General features: G+C 44.6%; 2 protein-coding genes across 14 annotated transcripts; both read left to right on the forward strand.

Moving 5' to 3' along the window:
• Positions 1-780: 780 nt before the first annotated feature.
• gpr19 (G protein-coupled receptor 19) lies at positions 781-10,091 on the forward strand. The gene is given in 3 exon segments (NM_001016208.2): positions 781-814; positions 2,955-3,086; positions 7,666-10,091. A coding segment is annotated over 1 exon segment (1,248 nt). The 5' UTR covers positions 781-814; positions 2,955-3,086; positions 7,666-7,687; the 3' UTR covers positions 8,936-10,091.
• A 1,402-nt stretch (positions 10,092-11,493) lies between these two features.
• On the forward strand, positions 11,494-20,820 carry pex26 (peroxisomal biogenesis factor 26). Of its 13 annotated transcripts, none has more exons than XM_031897615.1 (7): positions 11,494-12,400; positions 12,437-13,617; positions 16,254-16,466; positions 17,242-17,382; positions 17,689-18,005; positions 19,067-19,213; positions 20,536-20,820. In XM_031897615.1, the coding sequence occupies exons 3-7, from the start codon at positions 16,264-16,266 to the stop codon at positions 20,631-20,633; spliced, it is 906 nt and encodes a 301-aa protein (XP_031753475.1). In that variant the 5' UTR covers positions 11,494-12,400; positions 12,437-13,617; positions 16,254-16,263; the 3' UTR covers positions 20,634-20,820.
• Positions 20,821-21,785: the final 965 nt, after the last annotated feature.

Raw genomic sequence — 21,785 nt, forward strand, 5'->3', positions numbered from 1 at the left:
GGTAGGGGGTGCCATAGTGTTTCCCTTAGACAGTACAGTATGGGGGTACAGCTTATTGTGTGCCCAGAACATTCCCTCTCTGTATATTTGTATTTATACATATGGGTAGGGGGTGCCATAGTGTTTCCCTTAGACAGTACAGTATGGGGGTACAGCTTATTGTGTGCCCAGAACATTCCTTCTCTGTATATTTGTATTTATACAGCTTGGAGCTTTCATATTGTTTCCCATGACAGTGAGGTTACATCACTTTCCCGGACCTTTATCCTAAACCCTCTGCCACCCCCACCCATTCATCCACAGCTGTGACTGTACCCACCCTTGCCAGCCTCTGCTTCTTTGTATTAGCTGCCTCAGTAAGTGGGAGCTGCCATATTCCCTTCTCTACATACCATGCCTTTCCCCATTAGCGCCACTGACCTACAAAGCGCTTCAGCACAGTTCCCAAACTCCGCGTCCCATTGGTCAGTTTAACTTGCCGCCCCATTGTCCCTATGTTATCCATCCGCTGTTGGGAGCGGACCATTTCCTTTAGTTTATAGGGGTGCATTAAAATACCCCTCATACTTTTATACGCCCGGCTTGTGCTTGAGAGAGATTTGGCGCAGAATAGAGCTATTGCTTATATAAATATATAAATAGCCAAACTTCTTTGCGGAGACTGACCAGCGGTTAGCATCTGGACGCCCCCCACTCTGGGTGTCTGTGGTTTAGTCCCGGTAGGCGGGGTCTCCTCAGAGTGCTGTACCACAGAAACCTCCTCAGAACGCTGTGAGGCTGGAGTTTGGGGGACGGGATGCGGCGGAGAGGTGAGGTGTGTGGGGAATGGTGCGCTTCTACGGGGTGCAGGGGGGTCCATTTTCAAATGTAACCATTTAGCTGCTGGATGGTAGCGGCTTCTAATGTGGGCAGCACATAATGAAGGAAAACGTTACCCCAAAAAGCTTCCTAATATCCATTTGTTCCCCTTCCCCACTGGTTGTCCATGTAATTGCTATTGTGCAGGGTCTGTTTCATTCTGTTCTGCGGTTCTGACTCATGACACAATGTAGCAGGTTATTATATTTCACCTAGTGACTACAAGGAATGAGTGGGTATTGGGGAAGGTGCTTACAATTATATATATATATTTTTTTTTATGCACAAATATTTTTTTGATAAAGATCCCTTGTCATTTTATACTTGCATTTTATTTTTAATGGGGGTTAGGGGAATCTAGACTGTTTCTGAGTCCTCAGTTGCAGCGTACAGGTATGGGATCCCTTATCCGGAAACCCATTATCTGAATTACGGAAAGCCTGTCTCCCATAGACTTCTTTTTAATCAAATAATTCAGAATTTTAAAACTGATTTCCTTTTTCTCTGTAATAATAAAACAGTACCTGTACTTGATCCCAACTAAGATATAATTACCCCTTATTGGGGCAGAACAGCCCTATTGGGTTTATTTAATGGTTAAATGATTCCCTTTTCTCTGTAATAATAAAACAGTACCTGTACTTGATCCCAACTAAGATATAATTACCCCTTATTGGGGGCAGAACAGCCCTATTGGGTTTATTTAATGGTTAAATAATTCCCTTTTCTCTGTAATAATAAAACAGTACCTGTACTTGATCCCAACTAAGATATAATTACCCCTTATTGGGGCAGAACAGCCCTATTGGGTTTATTTCATGGTTAAATGATTCCCTTTTCTCTGTAATAATACAACAGTACCTGTACTTGATCCCAACTAAGATATAATTACCCCTTATTGGGGGCAGAACAGCCCTATTGGGTTTATTTAATGGTTAAATGATTCCCTTTTCTCTGTAATAATAAAACAGTACCTGTACTTGATCCCAACTAAGATATAATTACCCCTTATTGGGGGCAGAACAGCCCTATTGGGTTTATTTAATGGTTAAATGATTCCCTTTTCTCTGTAATAATAAAACAGTACCTGTACTTGATCCCAACTAAGATATAATTACCCCTTATTGGGGCAGAACAGCCCTATTGGGTTTATTTCATGGTTAAATGATTCCCTTTTCTCTGTAATAATAAAACAGTACCTGTACTTGATCCCAACTAAGATATAATTACCCATTATTGGGGGCCCTGGGTACCCCTGGAACTATAGCAGGGTGACTGTTACCCCAATGTTTCTATATATCTGTAACCTTGTTATGGGCTAAGGGGGCCCAGCCTGAAGGCCAGTTAGGGGGGATTTGGGGTGAGTGCTTATTTGTGCCCTGGGTACCCCTGGAACTATAGCGGGGTGACTGTTACCCCAATGTTTCTATATATCTGTAACCTTGTTATGGGCTAAGGGGGCCCAGCCTGAAGGCCAGTAATGGGGGGATTTGGGGTGAGTGCTTATTTGTGCCCTGGGTACCCCTGGAACTATAGCAGGGTGACTGTTACCCCAATGTTTCTATATATCTGTAACCTTGTTATGGGCTAAGGGGGCCCAGCCTGAAGGCCAGTTAGGGGGGGATTTGGGGTGAGTGTTTATTTGTGCCCTGGGTACCCCTGGAACTATAGCGGGGTGACTGTTACCCCAATGTTTCTATATATCTGTAACCTTGTTATGGGCTAAGGGGGCCCAGCCTGAAGGCCAGTTAGGGGGGGATTTGGGGTGAGTGCTTATTTGTGCCCTGGGTACCCCTGGAACTATAGCAGGGTGACTGTTACCCCAATGTTTCTATATATCTGTAACCTTGTTATGGGCTAAGGGGGCCCAGCCTGAAGGCCAGTTAGGAGGGGATTTGGGGTGAGTGCTTATTTGTGCCCTGGGTACCCCTGGAACTATAGCAGGGTGACTGTTACCCCAATGTTTCTATATATCTGTAACCTTGTTATGAGCTAAGGGGGCCCAGACAAATTTTTCAGAAGGGTTTGAAATTTAATACACAGGGCTCATGATTTAAGTGAAAGTCTAACACCAAATTTTTTTCTTCTTTTTCCAGTTGTGGAGCGCTACCTTACACAGCTGTGGGGCAGTTTGCTTAAAGATGAGTTTTTGGGGTCCCTTGGATCAGGCGTGGGCAACCTGATGTGGTCGTACCACCACTCCCAGATCTCACTACGGCACGTTAAAGGTGATTTTAAGATTATTGTTCCTTTTAAAGCTTACAGCGACTGTTTCTGTTAGGATACATTTTTATAGTGTTTGCTGAGGGTATTTTCTGATTGGTGGTCGGTGCAAGGGAGCTGGAAGTGCGACTGCTGAAAACAAAGACCTATATAGCAGGATAACTGATAGTGTCTGTTGTGACCTAAGGGTGAAGACACATGGAACTACTAGTAGCAGCTACTTGTCGTGGCTACTAAAACAGACAATGTTGATCATGTACTGATAATTGTCTCTACGTGTGTTTTAGCAGAGGCAATTCTCAGTATTGTCTATGGCAGGGGATTTTCTGGCATTTAGTAGCCATGAAAAAGTAGCTGCTACTAGTAGCTCCGTGTGTCTTCACCCTAAAGGTCCCCATACACGGTCCCTTGGACCGATTCGGCAGCTTATTGGCCCGTGTAGGGGCATAAACGAGGGGCCTAAAATTGGCCCGATATCGATTGGCCAGGTTAGAAAATTCAGTCGGATCCGGGACCGCATCGGCCCCGTACCTACTGCCCCATTGACACCAATGTAATTCGATCTTTTGGCCCCAGGGCCAAACGATCAAATTATTATTTTTTTTTACCTACACTCTCCCTGATATCACCCACCCGTAGGTGGGGATATCGGGTGAAGATCCACTCGCTTGGCGATCTCGCCAAGCGAGCGGATCTCAATGTGTATGGGGGCCTTAAGGGGGCCTTGCTATGACTTAGGCACACAATGCTGGGGGGTAGAATTACCCAGAAAGTTTGTCTCGTAATGAATAGTCTATGTTATGTAGGACAAATAGTGTACGCAGTTTTTACTCAGCAGGTTGCATGCATTAAAAGAAATCTATTTTGTGCGCGCGCGCGTATTATTGAGCGATGATGTTATTGCCGGAACAAGGGATCTGGAATATGGATTCATACTTTGAGCAGAATCAATAGCCTGTATTCTTTCCATAAATGACTTGAACTCCGCTTCCTGCAGTTAGTCGTCTTGCATCGACTCCTTGCTGTTGAGATTCATAAATCTCCGCGTATAATCGGCGCAACGCAACAAAGCTGTTTAAATGAGATTAAATAAAGAACACAACTCTGGTGGGATTTGAACCTGCAACTGTTTGAATTCTTGATTCGAAGTTTAGGTGTCCTAAGCCATTGCACCCAGGAGCTAACGGGTACCTTGTTAGGGGGTACCCCCATTCATGGGCCAATAAGATGCTGACTTTCACTTTCTGGAGGGACAGAGCCAGCAGCTTTGATTGGATCATGTATGGCCGCCAGTACTACGGAGACAGGCTGTTTATAGACCAGGGGTGTCAAACTCAATCACATAAGGGGGCTGAGAAGGGCCCGAGATCTAAAACACAGATGGTGGCCATATTTTTTATTAAGATACTGTATGGTCAGGCACAGTGCAGTCAAGTGATTGGTGCTGCACGGTCAGGCACACCAGGGGCCACATATAGGGTCGGACTGGGGGGTGAAGGGCCCACTGGGTCCCGCGCCCATAGCCCGCCCATATGGCCCGTGCCCATAATTCCCCCCCTCCCCTACATTTAAAGCGTCGGGGCAGGAGCGATCGGGCAGGGGGAGTGCTGCAGGGGTTGGGTCTGGGCCGCCGGGGCCCATCGGGATTTTTCCCGGTGTCCCGGCGGCCCAGTCCGACCCTGGCCAAATAGAACAGCCAGAAGGGCTGTATTTGGCCCGCGGGCCTTGTGTTTGACACATGTGCCATAGACAATCACTATTTATCAGGCTTGTGAAGGTGCCTGTGTACCTGAAATGCCAGGGCCTATTTTGAATCCCAGTCTAGGCCAGCCCTATTAAATATGTGATGGAATATGAACAGAATTAAAGTTACTAACCCAATTTATTGGGCAATTAACCCCCCATCACACCCTCATACTGTACTGTCTAAGAAACACTATGGCACCTCCTACCCATATGTATAAATACAAATATACAGAGAAGGAATGCTCTGGGCACACAATAAGCTGTACCCCCATACTGTACTGTCTAAGGGATACACTATGGCACCTCCTACCCATATGTATAAATACAAATATACAGAGAAGGAATGTTCTGGGCACACAATAAGCTGTACCCCATACTGTACTGTCTAAGGGACTGATTCAGCAGGGGGTTGTTGAAATGCTCAGAATTTACCTCTCTGGCAATGAATGGGTTAAGAAGCAGGACTGAGTCGAAGCAGGTCTGCAGGGTTAATTAATTCTCCCCCCTGCGCTCCTCTTCTCATTATCCCTCCGGTCTCCAAGGTCGCATAATGACCATTGCACAGGCAGCATTCAGCCAGCGTCATGGTAACCAGGACGTCAGTGAGGGGTGCCGAGGCGTGTGGCGGCCCTTTTGCCGCGTGGGCCAATCTTTTCCTGTGCTGCGCTTTCTGCTAACCCTCCATTATGCGCTGTGCTCAGAGACCATGAATGGCAAAAAAATAAAAATTGCTTAATGGGAACTGGGTTTATTCAGGTCGGGAGACAATTACTGTTTAACATAAGTGGGGAAAGCAGGAACAGTGCAGTGAGCTAAACACTGGCCCATCATGCATCACCAGCACCTCCTATGCACCATGGCAGCCCCAGTCCCTTCCCAGAGGCTATTATCCCCCCACTGCTACTATAGGCACCATCTCTCCCTACTATACCTGCTATCCCACAGCCCCAGTCCCTTCCCAGAGGCTATTATCCCCCCACTGCTACTATAGGCACCATCTCTCCCTACTATACCTGCTATCCCACAGCCACACCCCCTTCCCAGAGGCTATTATCCCCCCACTGCTACTATAGGCACCATCTCTCCCTACTATACCTGCTATCCCACAGCCCCAGTCCCTTCCCAGAGGCTATTATCCCCCACTGTTACTATAGGCACCATCTCTCCCTACTATACCTGCTATCCCACAGCCCCAGTCCCTTCCCAGAGGCTATTATCCCCCCACTGCTACTATAGGCACCATCTCTCCCTACTATACCTGCTATCCCACAGCCACAGTCCCTTCCCAGAGGCTATTATCCCCCACTGCTACTATAGGCACCATCTCTCCCTACTATCTCTGCTATCCCACAGCCCCAGTCCCTTCCCAGAGGCTATTATCCCCCCACTGCTACTATAGGCACCATCTCTCCCTACTATACCTGCTATCCCACAGCCCCAGTCCCTTCCCAGAAGCTATTATCCCCCCCCCCACTGCTACTATAGGCACCATCTCTCCCTACTATACCTGCTATCCCACAGCCCCAGTCCCTTCCCAGGGGCTATTATCCCCCCACTGCTACTATAGGCACCATCTCTCCCTACTATACCTGCTATTGCACAGCCCCAGTCCCTTCCCAGAGGCTATTATCCCCCCACTGCTACTATAGGCACCATCTCTCCCTACTATACCTGCTATCCCACAGCCCCAGTCCCTTCCCAGAGGCTATTATCCCCCCCCCCCCACTGCTACTATAGGCACCATCTCTCCCTACTATACCTGCTATCCCACAGCCCCAGTCCCTTCCCAGAGGCTATTATCCCCCCACTGCTACTATAGGCACCATCTCTCCCTACTATACCTGCTATCCCACAGCCCCAGTCCCTTCCCAGAGGCTATTATCCCCCCACTGCTACTATAGGCACCATCTCTCCCTACTATACCTGCTATCCCACAGCCCCAGTCCCTTCCCAGAGGCTATTATCCCCCCACTGCTACTATAGGCACCATCTCTCCCTACTATACCTGCTATCCCACAGCCCCAGTCCCTTCCCAGAGGCTATTATCCCCCCACTGCTACTATAGGCACCATCTCTCCCTACTATACCTGCTATCCCACAGCCCCAGTCCCTTCCCAGAGGCTATTATCCCCCCACTGTTACTATAGGCACCATCTCTCCCTACTATACCTGCTATCCCACAGCCCCAGTCCCTTCCCAGAGGCTATTATCCCCCCACTGCTACTATAGGCACCATCTCTCCCTACTATACCTGCTATTGCACAGCCACATCCCAGTACTTCCCTTGCTTTACATTAAAGTAATTTATCTTGTAAGAAAGAGGTGAGAGTGCACCGTTATTAATACATTTGGTTAGAGAAAACAACACTATTCAAACCTGAGTTTGATATAAGGAATTGCTTGGTGACTGAAAACAAGATGCTAGAGGCTAAATGAGTGTTGCAAACAGTAATTCTTTCCCTCTCCAGATTGCAGCCATCATTGGTTTAATGATTAACACTGTTGTCTTGTTCTTTCCCTGCTTTTTCCATGTTACCCCCCCTCTAAAATGTCTCCCAAACCCAATATATCACCTTTTTTGCTTTCTCACCTTCGGTGTTTTCTTTTATTCTGTTTGTTTTTTCAGTGCATTGCTCCTTTGTTTGCTGCTGCAATGATTTTCTGCTTTCTCTTCATTAACTCTACAATAACACCTTGTGACAATGCATGACCTGTTTTCCATCTTTTTGTCCCTTCTCTTCCTTTTGCCCCCCACTTCTCTGCTTTTAACCCCCCACTTCTCTGCTTTTAACCCCCCACTTCTCTGCTTTTAACCCCATCCTCTACTTCTCCCCTCAGGAAACTCAATCTGCTGCTGAACATGGTGCTTGCCCATGGCATGGATTCCAGTCGGTCTCAGCACAGCAATCCCACCATCCTTTACCCGGCACACAACACGAGCTTGACCACCTGCCCTATGTCCACCGGAGAATTGTGGGTACCAGGGCTATACAAAGATGTCTCCACAGGAAAGACAAATGGCACGGTGCCGGCCCAGTTACTCTTCCCCGGAGAGATAGCTGCCGCTGGCCTTATCTTTGGAGTAATATGGATTCTCTCTCTGTTTGGTAACGCATTAGTCTGCCTTGTTATCCACCGGAGCCGGAGGACCCAGTCTACTACGAATTACTTTGTGGTTTCTCTGGCTTGTGCGGATTTACTGCTGAGTGTGGGCAGCGCTCCTTTTACCCTGCTACAAGTCACCTCTGGCCATTGGGCACTGGGCAGCGCCATGTGTAAACTGATGCGCTATTTCCACTACTTGACGCCAGGAGTCCAGATTTACGTCCTGCTGTCGATCTGCCTCGACCGCTTCTACACCATACTGTACCCTTTGAGCTTCAAGGTATCCCGGGAGAAAGCCAAGAGAATGATCGCCGCGTCGTGGCTCTTTGACGCCGCTTTTATATCCCCCATTTTCTTCTTCTACGACGGCGTCGACGGGCACTGCAATTTCTTCCCGCCCCCTTCGTGGGACGGAGCTGCTTACGGGGTGGTTCACCTGATCGTGGGCTTTGTGGTTCCGTCCGGGCTTATCATCCTCTTTTATCAGAAGGTGGTGAAATATATTTGGCGCATCGGCACAGACGGGCTCACCGTCAGACGCACCATGAACATCGTGCCAAGGACCAAGGTCAAAACTATCAAAATGTTTCTGATGCTCAACACCATCTTTATGGTGTCCTGGTTGCCGTTCTACGTGGTGCAGTTGTGGCATCCGGATGAGAACGACAGGAGGCAGAGCTGCCTTGTTTTCCTGGCAGTCTCGTGGCTTTCCTTCGGTTCCTCGGCGGCCAAGCCCACCCTGTACTCTGTCTACAATGCCAACTTCCGGCGAGGCATGAAGGAGACTTTTTGTATGTCCTCCATGAAATGTTACAGGAGCAATGCCTACACCATCACCACCAGCTCTCGAATGGCCAAAAGGAACTACGTGGGCATCTGTGAAATGCCCGTCCCTGCCAAAACCGCCGTTAAAGAGTCGGTGTACGACTCTTTCGACCGCGAGGCCAAAGAAAAAAAACTGGCTTGGCCCATTGACTCCAACCCACCTAATACCTTTGTATGACCCCCTGGATGTACACAGTCGCAAACTATTGAAACTATTAAAGCCGGAGGGGCAGGCCTCTCCTGTGCCATAAGGGTTAAAAAGAAATGCTGCAAAGGGGGGTACAATGGCTTATTTTGTTATTGTGACGTCACCATTCCATTTTGTTAAAGAAACAGGAACGCTGAATTACTCAAACACTTATTAAAGTGAAAATATAACCTATTTATAAGTACAGGTATGGGATCCCTTATCCGGAAACCCATTATCCAGAAAGTTCCGAATTACAGAAAGGCCATCTCCCATAGAATCTATTATAAGCAAATAATTCTAATTTTTAAAAATTATTTCCCTTTTCTCTGTAATAATAAAACAGTACCTTTACTTGATCCCAACTAAGATATAATTACCCCTTATTGGGGCAGAACAGCCCTATTGGGTTTATTTAATGGTTAAATGATTCCCTTTTCTCTGTAATAATAAAACAGTACCTGTACTTGATCCCAACTAAGATATAATTACCCCTTATTGGGGGCAGAACAGCCCTATTGGGTTTATTTAATGGTTAAATGATTCCCTTTTCTCTGTAATAATAAAACAGTACCTGTACTTGATCCCAACTAAGATATAATTACCCCTTATTGGGGGCAGAACAGCCCTATTGGGTTTATTTAATGGTTAAATGATTCCCTTTTCTCTGTAATAATAAAACAGTACCTGTACTTGATCCCAACTAAGATATAATTACCCCTTATTGGGGCAGAACAGCCCTATTGGGTTTATTTAATGGTTAAATGATTCCCTTTTCTCTGTAATAATAAAACAGTACCTGTACTTGATCCCAACTAAGATATAATTACCCCTTATTGGGGGCAGAACAGCCCTATTGGGTTTATTCAATATTTAAATGATTTTTAGTAGGCTTACGTTATGGAGATCCAAATCATAAAAAGATCCCTTATCCAGAAACCCCAGGTCCCAAGCATTCTGGATAACAAGTCCCATACCTGTACATAAGCACTGTAACAAGAGTAACTGCATTTTAAAGGAGTTAACAACATAGCAGCGTTGTCATTTTCATAGGCCCTACCTAGGATAAAATAAAAGGCTGGGGCAATTAACTCAACTTATAAACAGGGTATATTTTCACAATTTTCTTTAAAAAAAAAAAAAAAAAGTATTGACATTAAATTGCACCTAAAGAGTAGACTTGGTATAGCCGTTTCATTGGGCCTTATTACTACCTTCTGTGTATTGTCATAGTAAATTACATTTTCTTGTCCAGTATGATGAGCACCGGGGGGCTCATTTCTGAGTGCTAGGCACAACAATGGATTCAGAATTCGAAACGCATTTACTTAATGTGCCAATAACCTGGCTGCTCCTGCTTTTCATTGTCAGGGACAGACCATGGTGAATGTCGCTGATAGTTTGCCTATAGGTCCAGTTTAGTAAACGAGCCTGTTGCCAATTGAATTTCCACAGGTAGCCATGAACTTGCGATTAGCTCACTGGCGCACATAGAACACAGGTCCGGGAATACAGGTATAGGATCCCATTATCCAGAAAGTTCTGAATTACAGAAAGGCCATCTCCCATAGACTCCATTATAAGCAAATAATTTTTAATTTTATAAAATGATTCCCTTTTCTCTGTAATAATAAAACAGTACCTGTACTTGATCCCAACTAAGATATAATTACCCCTTATTGGGGCAGAACAGCCCTATTGGGTTTATTTAATGGTTAAATGATTCCCTTTTCTCTGTAATAATAAAACAGTACCTGTACTTGATCCCAACTAAGATATAATTACCCCTTATTGGGGCAGAACAGCCCTATTGGGTTTATTTAATGGTTAAATGATGCCCTTTTCTCTGTAATAATAAAACAGTACCTGTACTTGATCCCAACTAAGATATAATTACCCCTTATTGGGGCAGAACAGCCCTATTGGGTTTATTTAATGGTTAAATGATTCCCTTTTCTCTGTAATAATAAAACAGTACCTGTACTTGATCCCAACTAAGATATAATTACCCCTTATTGGGGCAGAACAGCCCTATTGGGTTTATTTCATGGTTAAATGATTCCCTTTTCTCTGTAATAATAAAACAGTACCTGTACTTGATCCCAACTAAGATATAATTACCCCTTATTGGGGCAGAACAGCCCTATTGGGTTTATTTAATGGTTAAATGATTCCCTTTTCTCTGTAATAATAAAACAGTACCTGTACTTGATCCCAACTAAGATATAATTACCCCTTATTGGGGCAGAACAGCCCTATTGGGTTTATTTCATGGTTAAATGATTCCCTTTTCTCTGTAATAATAAAACAGTACCTGTACTTGATCCCAACTAAGATATAATTACCCCTTATTGGGGGCAGAACAGCCCTATTGGGTTTATTTAATGGTTAAATGAATCCCTTTTCTCTGTAATAATAAAACAGTACCTGTACTTGATCCCAACTAAGATATAATTACCCCTTATTGGGGGCAGTACAGATACGGTTTTATTATTATGGCAAAAAAGAAAATCATTTTTAAAAATATTTATTATTTGATTACAGTGGAGTCTATGGGAGATGGCCTTTCCATAATTTGGAACTTTCTGGATTATGGGTTTCTGGATAAGGGGTCCGATACCTGTCCAGGTATTAGTCTCTGACTGGAAGGAATTGCAATAAATAGCAGGAACTTTGCTTGTAGAAAAGGGGGAGAAAAATGAAATAAACATTTTCAATGAATTTTTTGAATGTAAGTATATCAAGCAAAATCTTTCCTCTCGTGACTAAAAGCATAATATGCAACATGATCATATATATCAATGGCAAGTGGGTATTTTCAACACCTGTCTGTAAAGTATACATAGCACTATGGTGTCTGATGTGGGCCAATCCTGTATTTTGCTGTTAGTGTCTCCTCGCAGCACATAGTGTAATGCATCACATACCTTTCTGGCACTCAGATGGTTAAATGCCGGGATATGGGTTGGATTAAGCAATATTTATGCCAGGGACGTCCCCGGCTGTTTTTGTAGGTTCAGCTGGTCGGGCCGCAGGCCGGTCTCCCCTGACTTCTGCTGTTAATGTGGGCATGCTATGGAAAGGGGGGGGGGGGGAAATAATTTTGGACTCCAGAGTTAAGAATGTGGGTTTGTATTTATGTATATAATATGATCAAACCGGAGGGAGGGCATGCTGGGAAATAAATGCCAGCACCGTTGCGCCAGGGAGCCACAGGGTTATACGTTCCACAGTATAGAGTTAATGTCGCACTTTAGAAGTAAACTGAAAAAAATGTGGTTATTTGGTACCCCCAGTGGGCCCTGCACCCCTGAGTACAAGTATGGCTGCCCTGCGGTACAGGTATGGTTGCACTAGCGTATGGCTGCCCTGCGGTACAGGTATGGTTGCACTAGTGTATGGCTGCCCTGCGGTACAGGTATGGTTGCACTAGTGTATGGCTGCCCTGCGGTACAGGTATGGTTGCACTAGTGTGGCTGCCCTGCGGTACAGGTATGGTTGCACTAGCGTATGGCTGCCCTGCGGTACAGGTATGGTTGCGCTAGTGTATGGCTGCCCTGCGGTACAGGTATGGTTGCGCTAGTGTATGGCTGCCCTGCGGTACAGGTATGGTTGCACTAGTGTATGGCTGCCCTGCGGTACAGGTATGGTTGCGCTAGCGTATGGCTGCCCTGCGGTACAGGTATGGTTGCGCTAGCGTATGGCTGCCCTGCGGTACAGGTATGGTTGCACTAGCGTATGGCTGCCCTGCGGTACAGGTATGGTTGCACTAGCGTATGGCTGCCCTGCAGGTTGAGCTACAGTAGGTGTATGATTGCATTATAGTGTTTAAATAGCTGTGCTAAGGTACAGGTGTAGTTGCACTACAGTATGACCAGAGCCGGACTGAGCCAATGGGAAACCCAAAAAAAAACCTGGCCAGACATGATCCCACCTTCCCTCCCTCCCCCTGTCACGTCTACTTATGCCCGCTCGGGGGGGGGGGGGCAGTCTGGGCCACTGTGGGGAGCATGTCTGTGTGGCGGGGGCCCCTGGGGTATCAGCCCGCACACCCCCCCCCCCCCCGTCCAACACTGAGTATGACTATGGCTGCATTACGGTATGGCTATGTCACATTACTACAGATATGGCTGACGTATGGTACAGGTTTGCTTTATGGCATCACTACTGTACAGCTATGGTACAGTACAAGTATGGCTGAACTACTTAGCCGCAGTACAGTCGCGGTTTGGCTGCATTTCTACATAGCTATAGGAGTGCCAAGGTGCAGCAGGGAAATAGAATATACAGTATATACTATATATGAGGGAAAGCTCATACCATAAGTTTCTATTGCAAAACAGGGGGCAGCAGGGGTATCTTGGGCAGAAAAGGTCTGTGCACTCCATTTATCTACTCCATTTATATTTTTTCAATGAAATGTAAATGTTATGGGGTTCTCCCATGTTGTTTGTTGCTTTGTTGAAGAAAGGGCTACATTTCAATAAAATTCCTCCCTGCGCTACCAGACTTCCCTGACTCCTGTGATATCTATGGACCTGCCGGCTCAGCCGGAGCCCGAGAGCATTTGGTGACAGCTGGCGTGTGTGGGTAGCGCTCCTGGTGCGGATCAGAGTTGCCTCCTTAGAGCACATTCAGCCGACCGCCACGCCTCAAAGGGAATGTAAAAGAAAGTGAGTTTTAAAGGGGAACTCCACCCAAACATTGTGTTCTTTGCATATTGTAATTCTAAGCAGTTTCCCAATATACCTTCATTACACCTTTCAATGAATTGATAGATATTTGTCAATGTAATGGCTATTAAACAGTATCTTTGACTGTTTATACTCTCTGTGTGTTCCGACTCCTGAATCACTGTAGAAGAAGCCAGCTTATTAACAGTCCCTTTAGTTTGCTTATTATCTGTGCAGAGAGATAACATCAATTCATTTGGTTCCCTTTGGGTATTGCTTTACATTAACCACACTACATGAGACTACAGGTATGGGACCTATTATCCAGAATGCTTGGGACCTGGGGTTTTCCGGATAAGGGATAGTTCCGTAATTTGGGATCAAGTACGGGTACTTTTTTTTTTATTACACAGAATCATTTAACCATTAATCAAACCCAATAGGGCTGTTCTGCCCCCAATAAGGGGTAATTATATCTTAGTTGGGATCAAGTACAGGTACTGTTTTATTATTACAGAGAAAAGGGAATCATTTAACCATTAAATAAACCCAATAGGGCTGTTCTGCCCCAATAAGGGGTAATTATATCTTAGTTGGGATCAAGTACAGGTACTGTTTTATTATTACAGAGAAAAGGGAATCATTTAACCATTAAATAAACCCAATAGGGCTGTTCTGCCCCAATAAGGGGTAATTATATCTTAGTTGGGATCAAGTACAGGTACTGTTTTATTATTACAGAGAAAAGGGAATCATTTAACCATGAAATAAACCCAATAGGGCTGTTCTGCCCCAATAAGGGGTAATTATATCTTAGTTGGGATCAAGTACAGGTACTGTTTTATTATTACAGAGAAAAGGGAATCATTTAACCATGAAATAAACCCAATAGGGCTGTTCTGCCCCAATAAGGGGTAATTATATCTTAGTTGGGATCAAGTACAGGTACTGTTTTATTATTACAGAGAAAAGGGAATCATTTAACCATGAAATAAACCCAATAGGGCTGTTCTGCCCCCAATAAGGGGTAATTATATCTTAGTTGGGATCAAGTACAGGTACTGTTTTATTATTACAGAGAAAAGGGAATCATTTAACCATTAAATAAACCCAATAGGGCTGTTCTGCCCCCAATAAGGGGTAATTATATCTTAGTTGGGATCAAGTACAGGTACTGTTTTATTATTACAGAGAAAAGGGAATCATTTAACCATTAAATAAACCCAATAGGGCTGTTCTGCCCCCAATAAGGAGTAATTATATCTTAGTTGGGATCAAGTACAAGTTACTGTTTTATTAATACATTTTTAAAAATTAGAACTATTTGGTAATAATGGAGTCTATGGGAGATGGCCTTAAATTCGGAACTTTCTGGATAACGGGTTTCCGGATAAGGGATCCCATACCTGTATTTGGTCTTCTTTTTTTTATTATTTGTGGTTTTTGTATTATTTAGCTTTTTGTTCAGCAGATCTCCAACAGGTATCTGGTTGCTAGGGTCCAAATGAACCTAGCAACCAGGCAGGGGTTTGAATGGGAGGGATATGAATAGGAAATGGGCTAAACAATAACTAATAAGACAATAAAATTGTAAAACCAGAACAATAGTTTTTGGCTGCTGGGGGTCAGTGACCCCCTTTTGAAAACTGGAAAGAATCAGAAGAAGGCAAATAATTCAAAAACTATAAGGAATACAAAATGAAGACCAATTGCTATGTGGTTGTTAGGACTTGATTACCCTAGCAACAAGGGAGCAGTTTGGAAGATCAATAGCAGAGCCTGAAACAAATTAAATTGAACCTGTACAGTACCGATTCAGTGAACTATATGTGGGCAAAGCTGACCTGCACCTAAGGTGGCAATTGTTTGGGCCAAACCTGCCCCCACACAATAGTACCCCCTCTTTCTCCCTGACAACAGGAGAAGGGTATGGCACAATAGAGATTGGCAGAATGGCAGACCCAGCCATAGCATGGCACCAGCTAAAACACAAGGCTCTGCCTCATACACACTTTAAAAAACAAAGCAGTATATTGTTTTATTTAGATATTAAGTTTTCCTTTCAGTAAGGGCCCCTCCCCTTCCCCACACAACTGCCCCTGCTACACTGCTATCCCTCTGTGTCTTTGCCACAACTCCATACGAAGTACTCGGCCTATCGTTTGCAAGGATACTGTCACATGGTTCTGCGACCCAATCAGATCCTTAGCAGGCATTGAGCTAGAACTTCCGGTCTGTGGAGCTTATGCGTTCCACCTGTCAGTGTGTCACAGTCAGAACTTCCGGTCTGTGGAGCTTATGCGTTCCACCTGTCCGTGTGTAAATGTCAGAAAGGTGCAGTTGTAATAGTGGAATTGTGGGTGAGGGGTGGACCTATGTTGTGTTTATGGCAAGGGGGGAATGCTGTTCTGTTCTGGGACTAATTCAGTGAGATAAGGTTTTGCTGTCTGTCCAGTCTGTGCTCTTTAACCTGTAATAACTGTGTGCAGGAAGTGTATTATTATTTAGGGGGAGGACATATTGCAGGGCAGGGAAGGTTGGTTACAGTAAAGTGTGGGGGCTTAGACGTAAAGACACTAAAAAAAACTCTCTTTCGTACGCAATATTAAATTGTACATGTTCTCTTCCCTTGTTAGCAGGAACCCCATGGCAGTTGCAGAAAATGTGTCCAGCTGTTCGCTAAGCGCTATGTGGGATTGGTCGCATCTGTCATTGTCTGGGACCCCCCCTGCCGTGCCGCTGTTGGACGCAGCTGCCGACCTGCTGGTGCTGGAGAGAAACTTTGCAGCTTCCCTTGGAATCTGTGAGAGAGGCCTACAGATCCTGTCTGCTGAACCAACAGATGCAAAGTGAGTTGCTTTGAGTTCCCTTTCTCTCATCACAAAGTGTATAGAAGTAATGGGGAAGCACTCACCCCAAATCTCCCCCTAACTGGCCTTCAGGTTGGGCCCCCTTAGCCCATAACAAGGTTACAGATATATAGAAACATTGGGGTAACAGTCACCCCGCTATAGTTCCAGGGGTACCCAGGGCACAAATAAGCACTCACCCCAAATCCCCCCCTAACTGGCCTTCAGGCTGGGCCCCCTTAGCCCATAACAAGGTTACAGATATATAGAAACATTGGGGTAACAGTCACCCTGCTATAGTTCCAGGGGTACCCAGGGCACAAATAAGCACTCACCCCAAATCTCCCCCCTAACTGGCCTTCAGGCTGGGCCCCCTTAGACCATAACAAGGTTACAGATATATAGAAACACTGGGGTAACAGTCACCCTGCTATAGTTCCAGGGGTACCCAGGGCACAAATAAGCACTCACCCCAAATCCCCCCCTAACTGGCCTTCAGGCTGGGCCCCCTTAGCCCATAACAAGGTTACAGATATATAGAAACATTGGGGTAACAGTCACCCTGCTATAGTTCCAGGGGTACCCAGGGCACAAATAAGCACTCACCCCAAATCCCCCCCTAACTGGCCTTCAGGCTGGGCCCCCCCTTAGCTTCAAGGAGTTTACCTTTACCTTAACTTTTAGAATGCTGTAAACAGTTTTGTTCTGAGACTATTTGCAGTTTTTGATTTGTTTATTATTTAATGTTCAGTCTGACGTGTCCTTTATCCTTGAGGTGTGAGCAGGTGAAGACGTCTCTCTGTGTCGTTGCGATTCAGTGTCTGGTTGAGTTGGGAAGATGGAGGGAAGTGCTTCCTTGGCTAATTCAGTATTACCAAACCCCACAGGAGATGCCTTACAATATTATGGAGATGTGGTGAGTGAGTATATCATATATCAAGCCTTTCCTTACTATAAGCGCTGCTTTTGTCGTAGACTTTAGATTGCAGTCTGCATCATGGTAGAATTGGGGTCTTGGTTTAGATTGTACTTTTAACACTAAATAAATTGAGCTTGCCATGTAGTTTTGAGGGGCTTCTTCCGCCAGTCCAGAAACATACAGGTAGGGGGCATTAATACATTAATATCCCTTGTGCCTACACTGATATTAAATGTATATACTGCCCCCTGATCCCTAAACGTCTGTATATTTTCATTGTATTCTCTTTTTTTTTTTTTTTAGCATTTTGTTGTATGGGAAGGTAAAGCAGCCACAAGTTATGCTGGAAGTAAGTAGTGATTGGTTGCAAGTCCAAGCCAATCGGCTACTGCCAAACTGCTGCAGGGTTGCAGAGCTCCATCTGCTGCACATACTACTACCCCTGGGGCTGTTTTCTGATGCTGAAGTGCTGGCTCAGGATTCGGATGTATTCACGGAAAAGCAGAGGCACATAGCCTTGGCGCTTGTGAGCGAACACAGGAGACAGTGGGAAGAGTATGAAGCTGCTGCCGCTACAGAGAGGGACGAGCACAGCCAATCAGAGTCAATGGGACGAACTGGTATGAACATTCCTGCCAATCAGATCCACCCATACTGTGAACACTTGCACTGCAGCCCCGGCAGACTGTCTGTAGAAGAGTCTACAATTGCAGCAGTTGGGTCGTAAAAACACAGATAGGTGGCCATACACGTAAAGATCCGCTCACCTGGCAAGGTCGCCAAGCGAGCAGATCTTCTCCCAATATCCCCACCTACAGGTGGGTAATATCGGGTGAATTAAGCTAATTCAGTTGTTTGGCCCTGGGGCCAAACAATCAAATTATAACGACTGGAATAGGCGCAGTTAGTTCGGGGACCGCATCAACGAGCCGATGCGGTCCCCGATCTGACTAAATTTTTTAACCTGCCCGATCGATATCTGCCCGATTTCAGGCCAGATGTTGGTCAGGCAGGCCAGATGTTGGTCAGGCAGGCCAGATGTTGGTCAGGCAGGCCAGATGTTGGTCAGGCAGGCCAGATGTCGTTCAGGCAGGCCAGATGTTGTTTCCCCTACACGGGCCGATAACCTGCCGAATCGGTCCATATCGGCAGCTACAATCGGCCTGTGTATGGGCACCTTAAGAGACTGTGCAATTTTGAATGAGTATTTAAACCCGTTTATTGCTGGGCAGCAGTGAATCGGTGGGTAGGCTAGGGCATTTCCCAGTCCTGTTCACATAGATGGTTGCAAGCTCTGAAAAGCAAATGTTTGACCTGAATAATGGTGCCCATAGGCGAAGCCATAGGGTGGTGGGGAGGGTGGGCTGCTGGTTGCCCATTGTTGCCTTTCTAACCTGCCCAAGTGTACCACCATCCCATCATGTATAATAATAGTAACATAGTAAGTTAGATTGAAAAAAGACACCCACTCCCTTCTTCTAAACGGAGTGGGTGCCCTCGTGTCCGTTGGAAGGCCCTACTGGTAAATAAAGCATTAGAGAGGTTATTATATGATCCCCTTATATATTTATACATAGTTATCATGTCCCCCCTTAAGCGCCTCTTCTCCAGTGTAAACAAACCCAACCCAGTCTTTTTTCGCAACTGAGACTTTTATAACTAATCCTTTCTATCGTTGCAGGTAAGGTACAGACAAGAATCCAAAATGTGGCCCATCTGCTGTTAAGGGCTCTGGGTATGATTGCAGGAATAATACGTAGGACCCCTTTCCGGAATGCAGCCCTCGCTGTTTTACTCATCACTATTATTCTACTGCGATTGGACCCGGGTAAGTCGTTATTGTCCGGAGAACCATCTGATTGTATTAACGGATGTCTGAGCCATACATTTTCGCTCATATCAGCTTACGGGCTGATAAACTGGTTTGGTATATTTTCATGGAGCGCAGGAGGTGTGACCCTTTAACATGTTTGTGGTAATTGACAAATTGGGCCTGGTGAAGGAATTCTAATAGCTATAAATTATACCGGACCCTTGGCAATTCTGCAATAGATATTCTTATAAACTATGATGCGTCAGTTTTATCTAGTACTTAATTATGTACTTTGTTACATGTTGTTCATTGACCTGTATAAAACAGCCTTGTGCCTTTATATGGTCACAGAACCCCTCAGTGACTGCTAATATCCTTATCATTTACAGTAGGGGGTACATCATCCCTTATAATACATGAGTGATACTCAGAGTTCCCTGTATAACTCAGCCTGCAGCCTTGTGCCTTTATATGGGCACAGAACCCCTCAGTGACTGCTAATATCCTTATCATTTACAGTAGGGGTACATTATCCCTTATAATACATGAGTGATACTCAGAGTTCCCTGTATAACTCAGCCTGCAGCCTTGTGCCTTTATATGGGCACAGAACCCCTCAGTGACTGCTAATATCCTTATCATTTACAGTAGGGGTACATTATCCCTTATAATACATGAGTGATACTCAGAGTTCCCTGTATAACTCAGCCTGCAGCCTTGTGCCTTTATATGGGGGGCACAGAACCCCTCAGTGACTGCTAATATCCTTATCATTTACAGTAGGGGGTACATTATCCCTTATAATACATGAGTGATACTCAGAGTTCCCTGTATAACTCAGCCTGCAGCCTTGTGCCTTTATATGGGCACAGAACCCCTCAGTGACTGCTAATATCCTTATCATTTACAGTAGGGGGTACATTATCCCTTATAATACATGAGTGATACTCAGAGTTCCCTGTATAACTCAGCCTGCAGCCTTGTGCCTTTATATGGGCACAGAACCCCTCAGTGACTGCTAATATCCTTATCATTTACAGTAGGGGGTACATTATCCCTTATAATACATGAGTGATACTCAGAGTTCCCTGTATAACTCAGCCTGCAGCCTTGTGCCTTTATATGGGGGGCACAGAACCCCTCAGTGACTGCTAATATCCTTATCATATACAGTAGGGGGTACATATAATACACAAGTGATACTTATATACCCTTTATGATACTGAGTACCAAATCTGAGCAACAGAAAGGCTATATATAGATACCATGCTGATGTACTTTGCTGGTATATAATACTTTATAGTAAATATTTACTATTTCTTTGTGTTTCTCTCTAGCATCCCCTGCAGCCTATGGCCCTATATCCAGCCTGCTCCTTTTGATTCGCCAAACCATCGCCAGTATTTTCCAGAGACACCCAAGCAGGCAGCTGTGAGCCCTCAGTGAGAAACGCCTTGGGGCCCTCTGTACACTGGCACCAATGCCAATCCCTGGTGAAAACTGCCTCTGGAGGGGGGGTTGGGGGCCCTGCTGCTGTGTAATTAGTTTATTAAATTTTCTTAATTTATTGGTCTCATACTGATCACTTTTATTTTTGCAATAAAATAATAATTAAAAATTCAGTTTCAGCCTTTTTTTTTGCATATACAGATATCGGACCCCTTATCCGGAAACCTGTTATCCAGAAATCTCCAAATTATGGAAAGCCCATCTCCCATAGACTCCATTTTAATCAAACAATTCAGAATTTTAAAACTGATTTCCTTCTTCTCTGTAATAATAAAACAGTACCTGTACTTGATCCCAACTAAGATATAATTACCCCTTATTGGGGGCAGAACAGCCCTATTGGGTTTATTTAATGGTTAAATGATTCCCTTTTCTCTGTAATAATAAAACAGTACCTGTACTTGATCCCAACTAAGATATAATTACCCCTTATTGGGGGCAGAACAGCCCTATTGGGTTTATTTAATGGTTAAATGATTCCCTTTTCTCTGTAATAATAAAACAGTACCTGTACTTGATCCCAACTAAGATATAATTACCCCTTATTGGGGGCAGAACAGCCCTATTGGGTTTATTTAATGGTTAAATGATTCCCTTTTCTCTGTAATAATAAAACAGTACCTGTACTTGATCCCAACTAAGATATAATTACCCCTTATTGGGGGCAGAACAGCCCTATTGGGTTTATTTAATGGTTAAATGATTCCCTTTTCTCTGTAATAATAAAACAGTACCTGTACTTGATCCCAACTAAGATATAATTACCCCTTATTGGGGCAGAACAGCCCTATTGGGTTTATTTAATGGTTAAATGATTCCCTTTTCTCTGTAATAATAAAACAGTACCTGTACTTGATCCCAACTAAGATATAATTACCCCTTATTGGGGCAGAACAGCCCTATTGGGTTTATTTAATGGTTAAATGATTCCCTTTTCTCTGTAATAATAAAACAGTACCTGTACTTGATCCCAACTAAGATATAATTACCCCTTATTGGGACAGAACAGCCCTATTGGGTATATTTAATGGTTAAATGATTCCCTTTTCTCTGTAATAATAAAACAGTACCTGTACTT

Source organism: Xenopus tropicalis, chromosome 3, assembly GCF_000004195.4.
Source record: "Xenopus tropicalis strain Nigerian chromosome 3, UCB_Xtro_10.0, whole genome shotgun sequence".
In the NCBI taxonomy this organism is placed as follows: domain Eukaryota; kingdom Metazoa; phylum Chordata; class Amphibia; order Anura; family Pipidae; genus Xenopus; species Xenopus tropicalis.

Coding starts and splice junctions, on each gene's coding strand:
- pex26 (XM_012958548.2), top strand. CDS start 16,004: ATGGCAAGGGGGGAATGCTGTTCTGTTCTGGGACTAATTCA. Junction 16,045..16,253: donor TCTGTTCTGGGACTAATTCA/GTGAGATAAGGT, acceptor TTCCCTTGTTAG/CAGGAACCCCATGGCAGTTG. Junction 17,383..17,688: donor TACAATATTATGGAGATGTG/GTGAGTGAGTAT, acceptor TTTTTTTTTTAG/CATTTTGTTGTATGGGAAGG.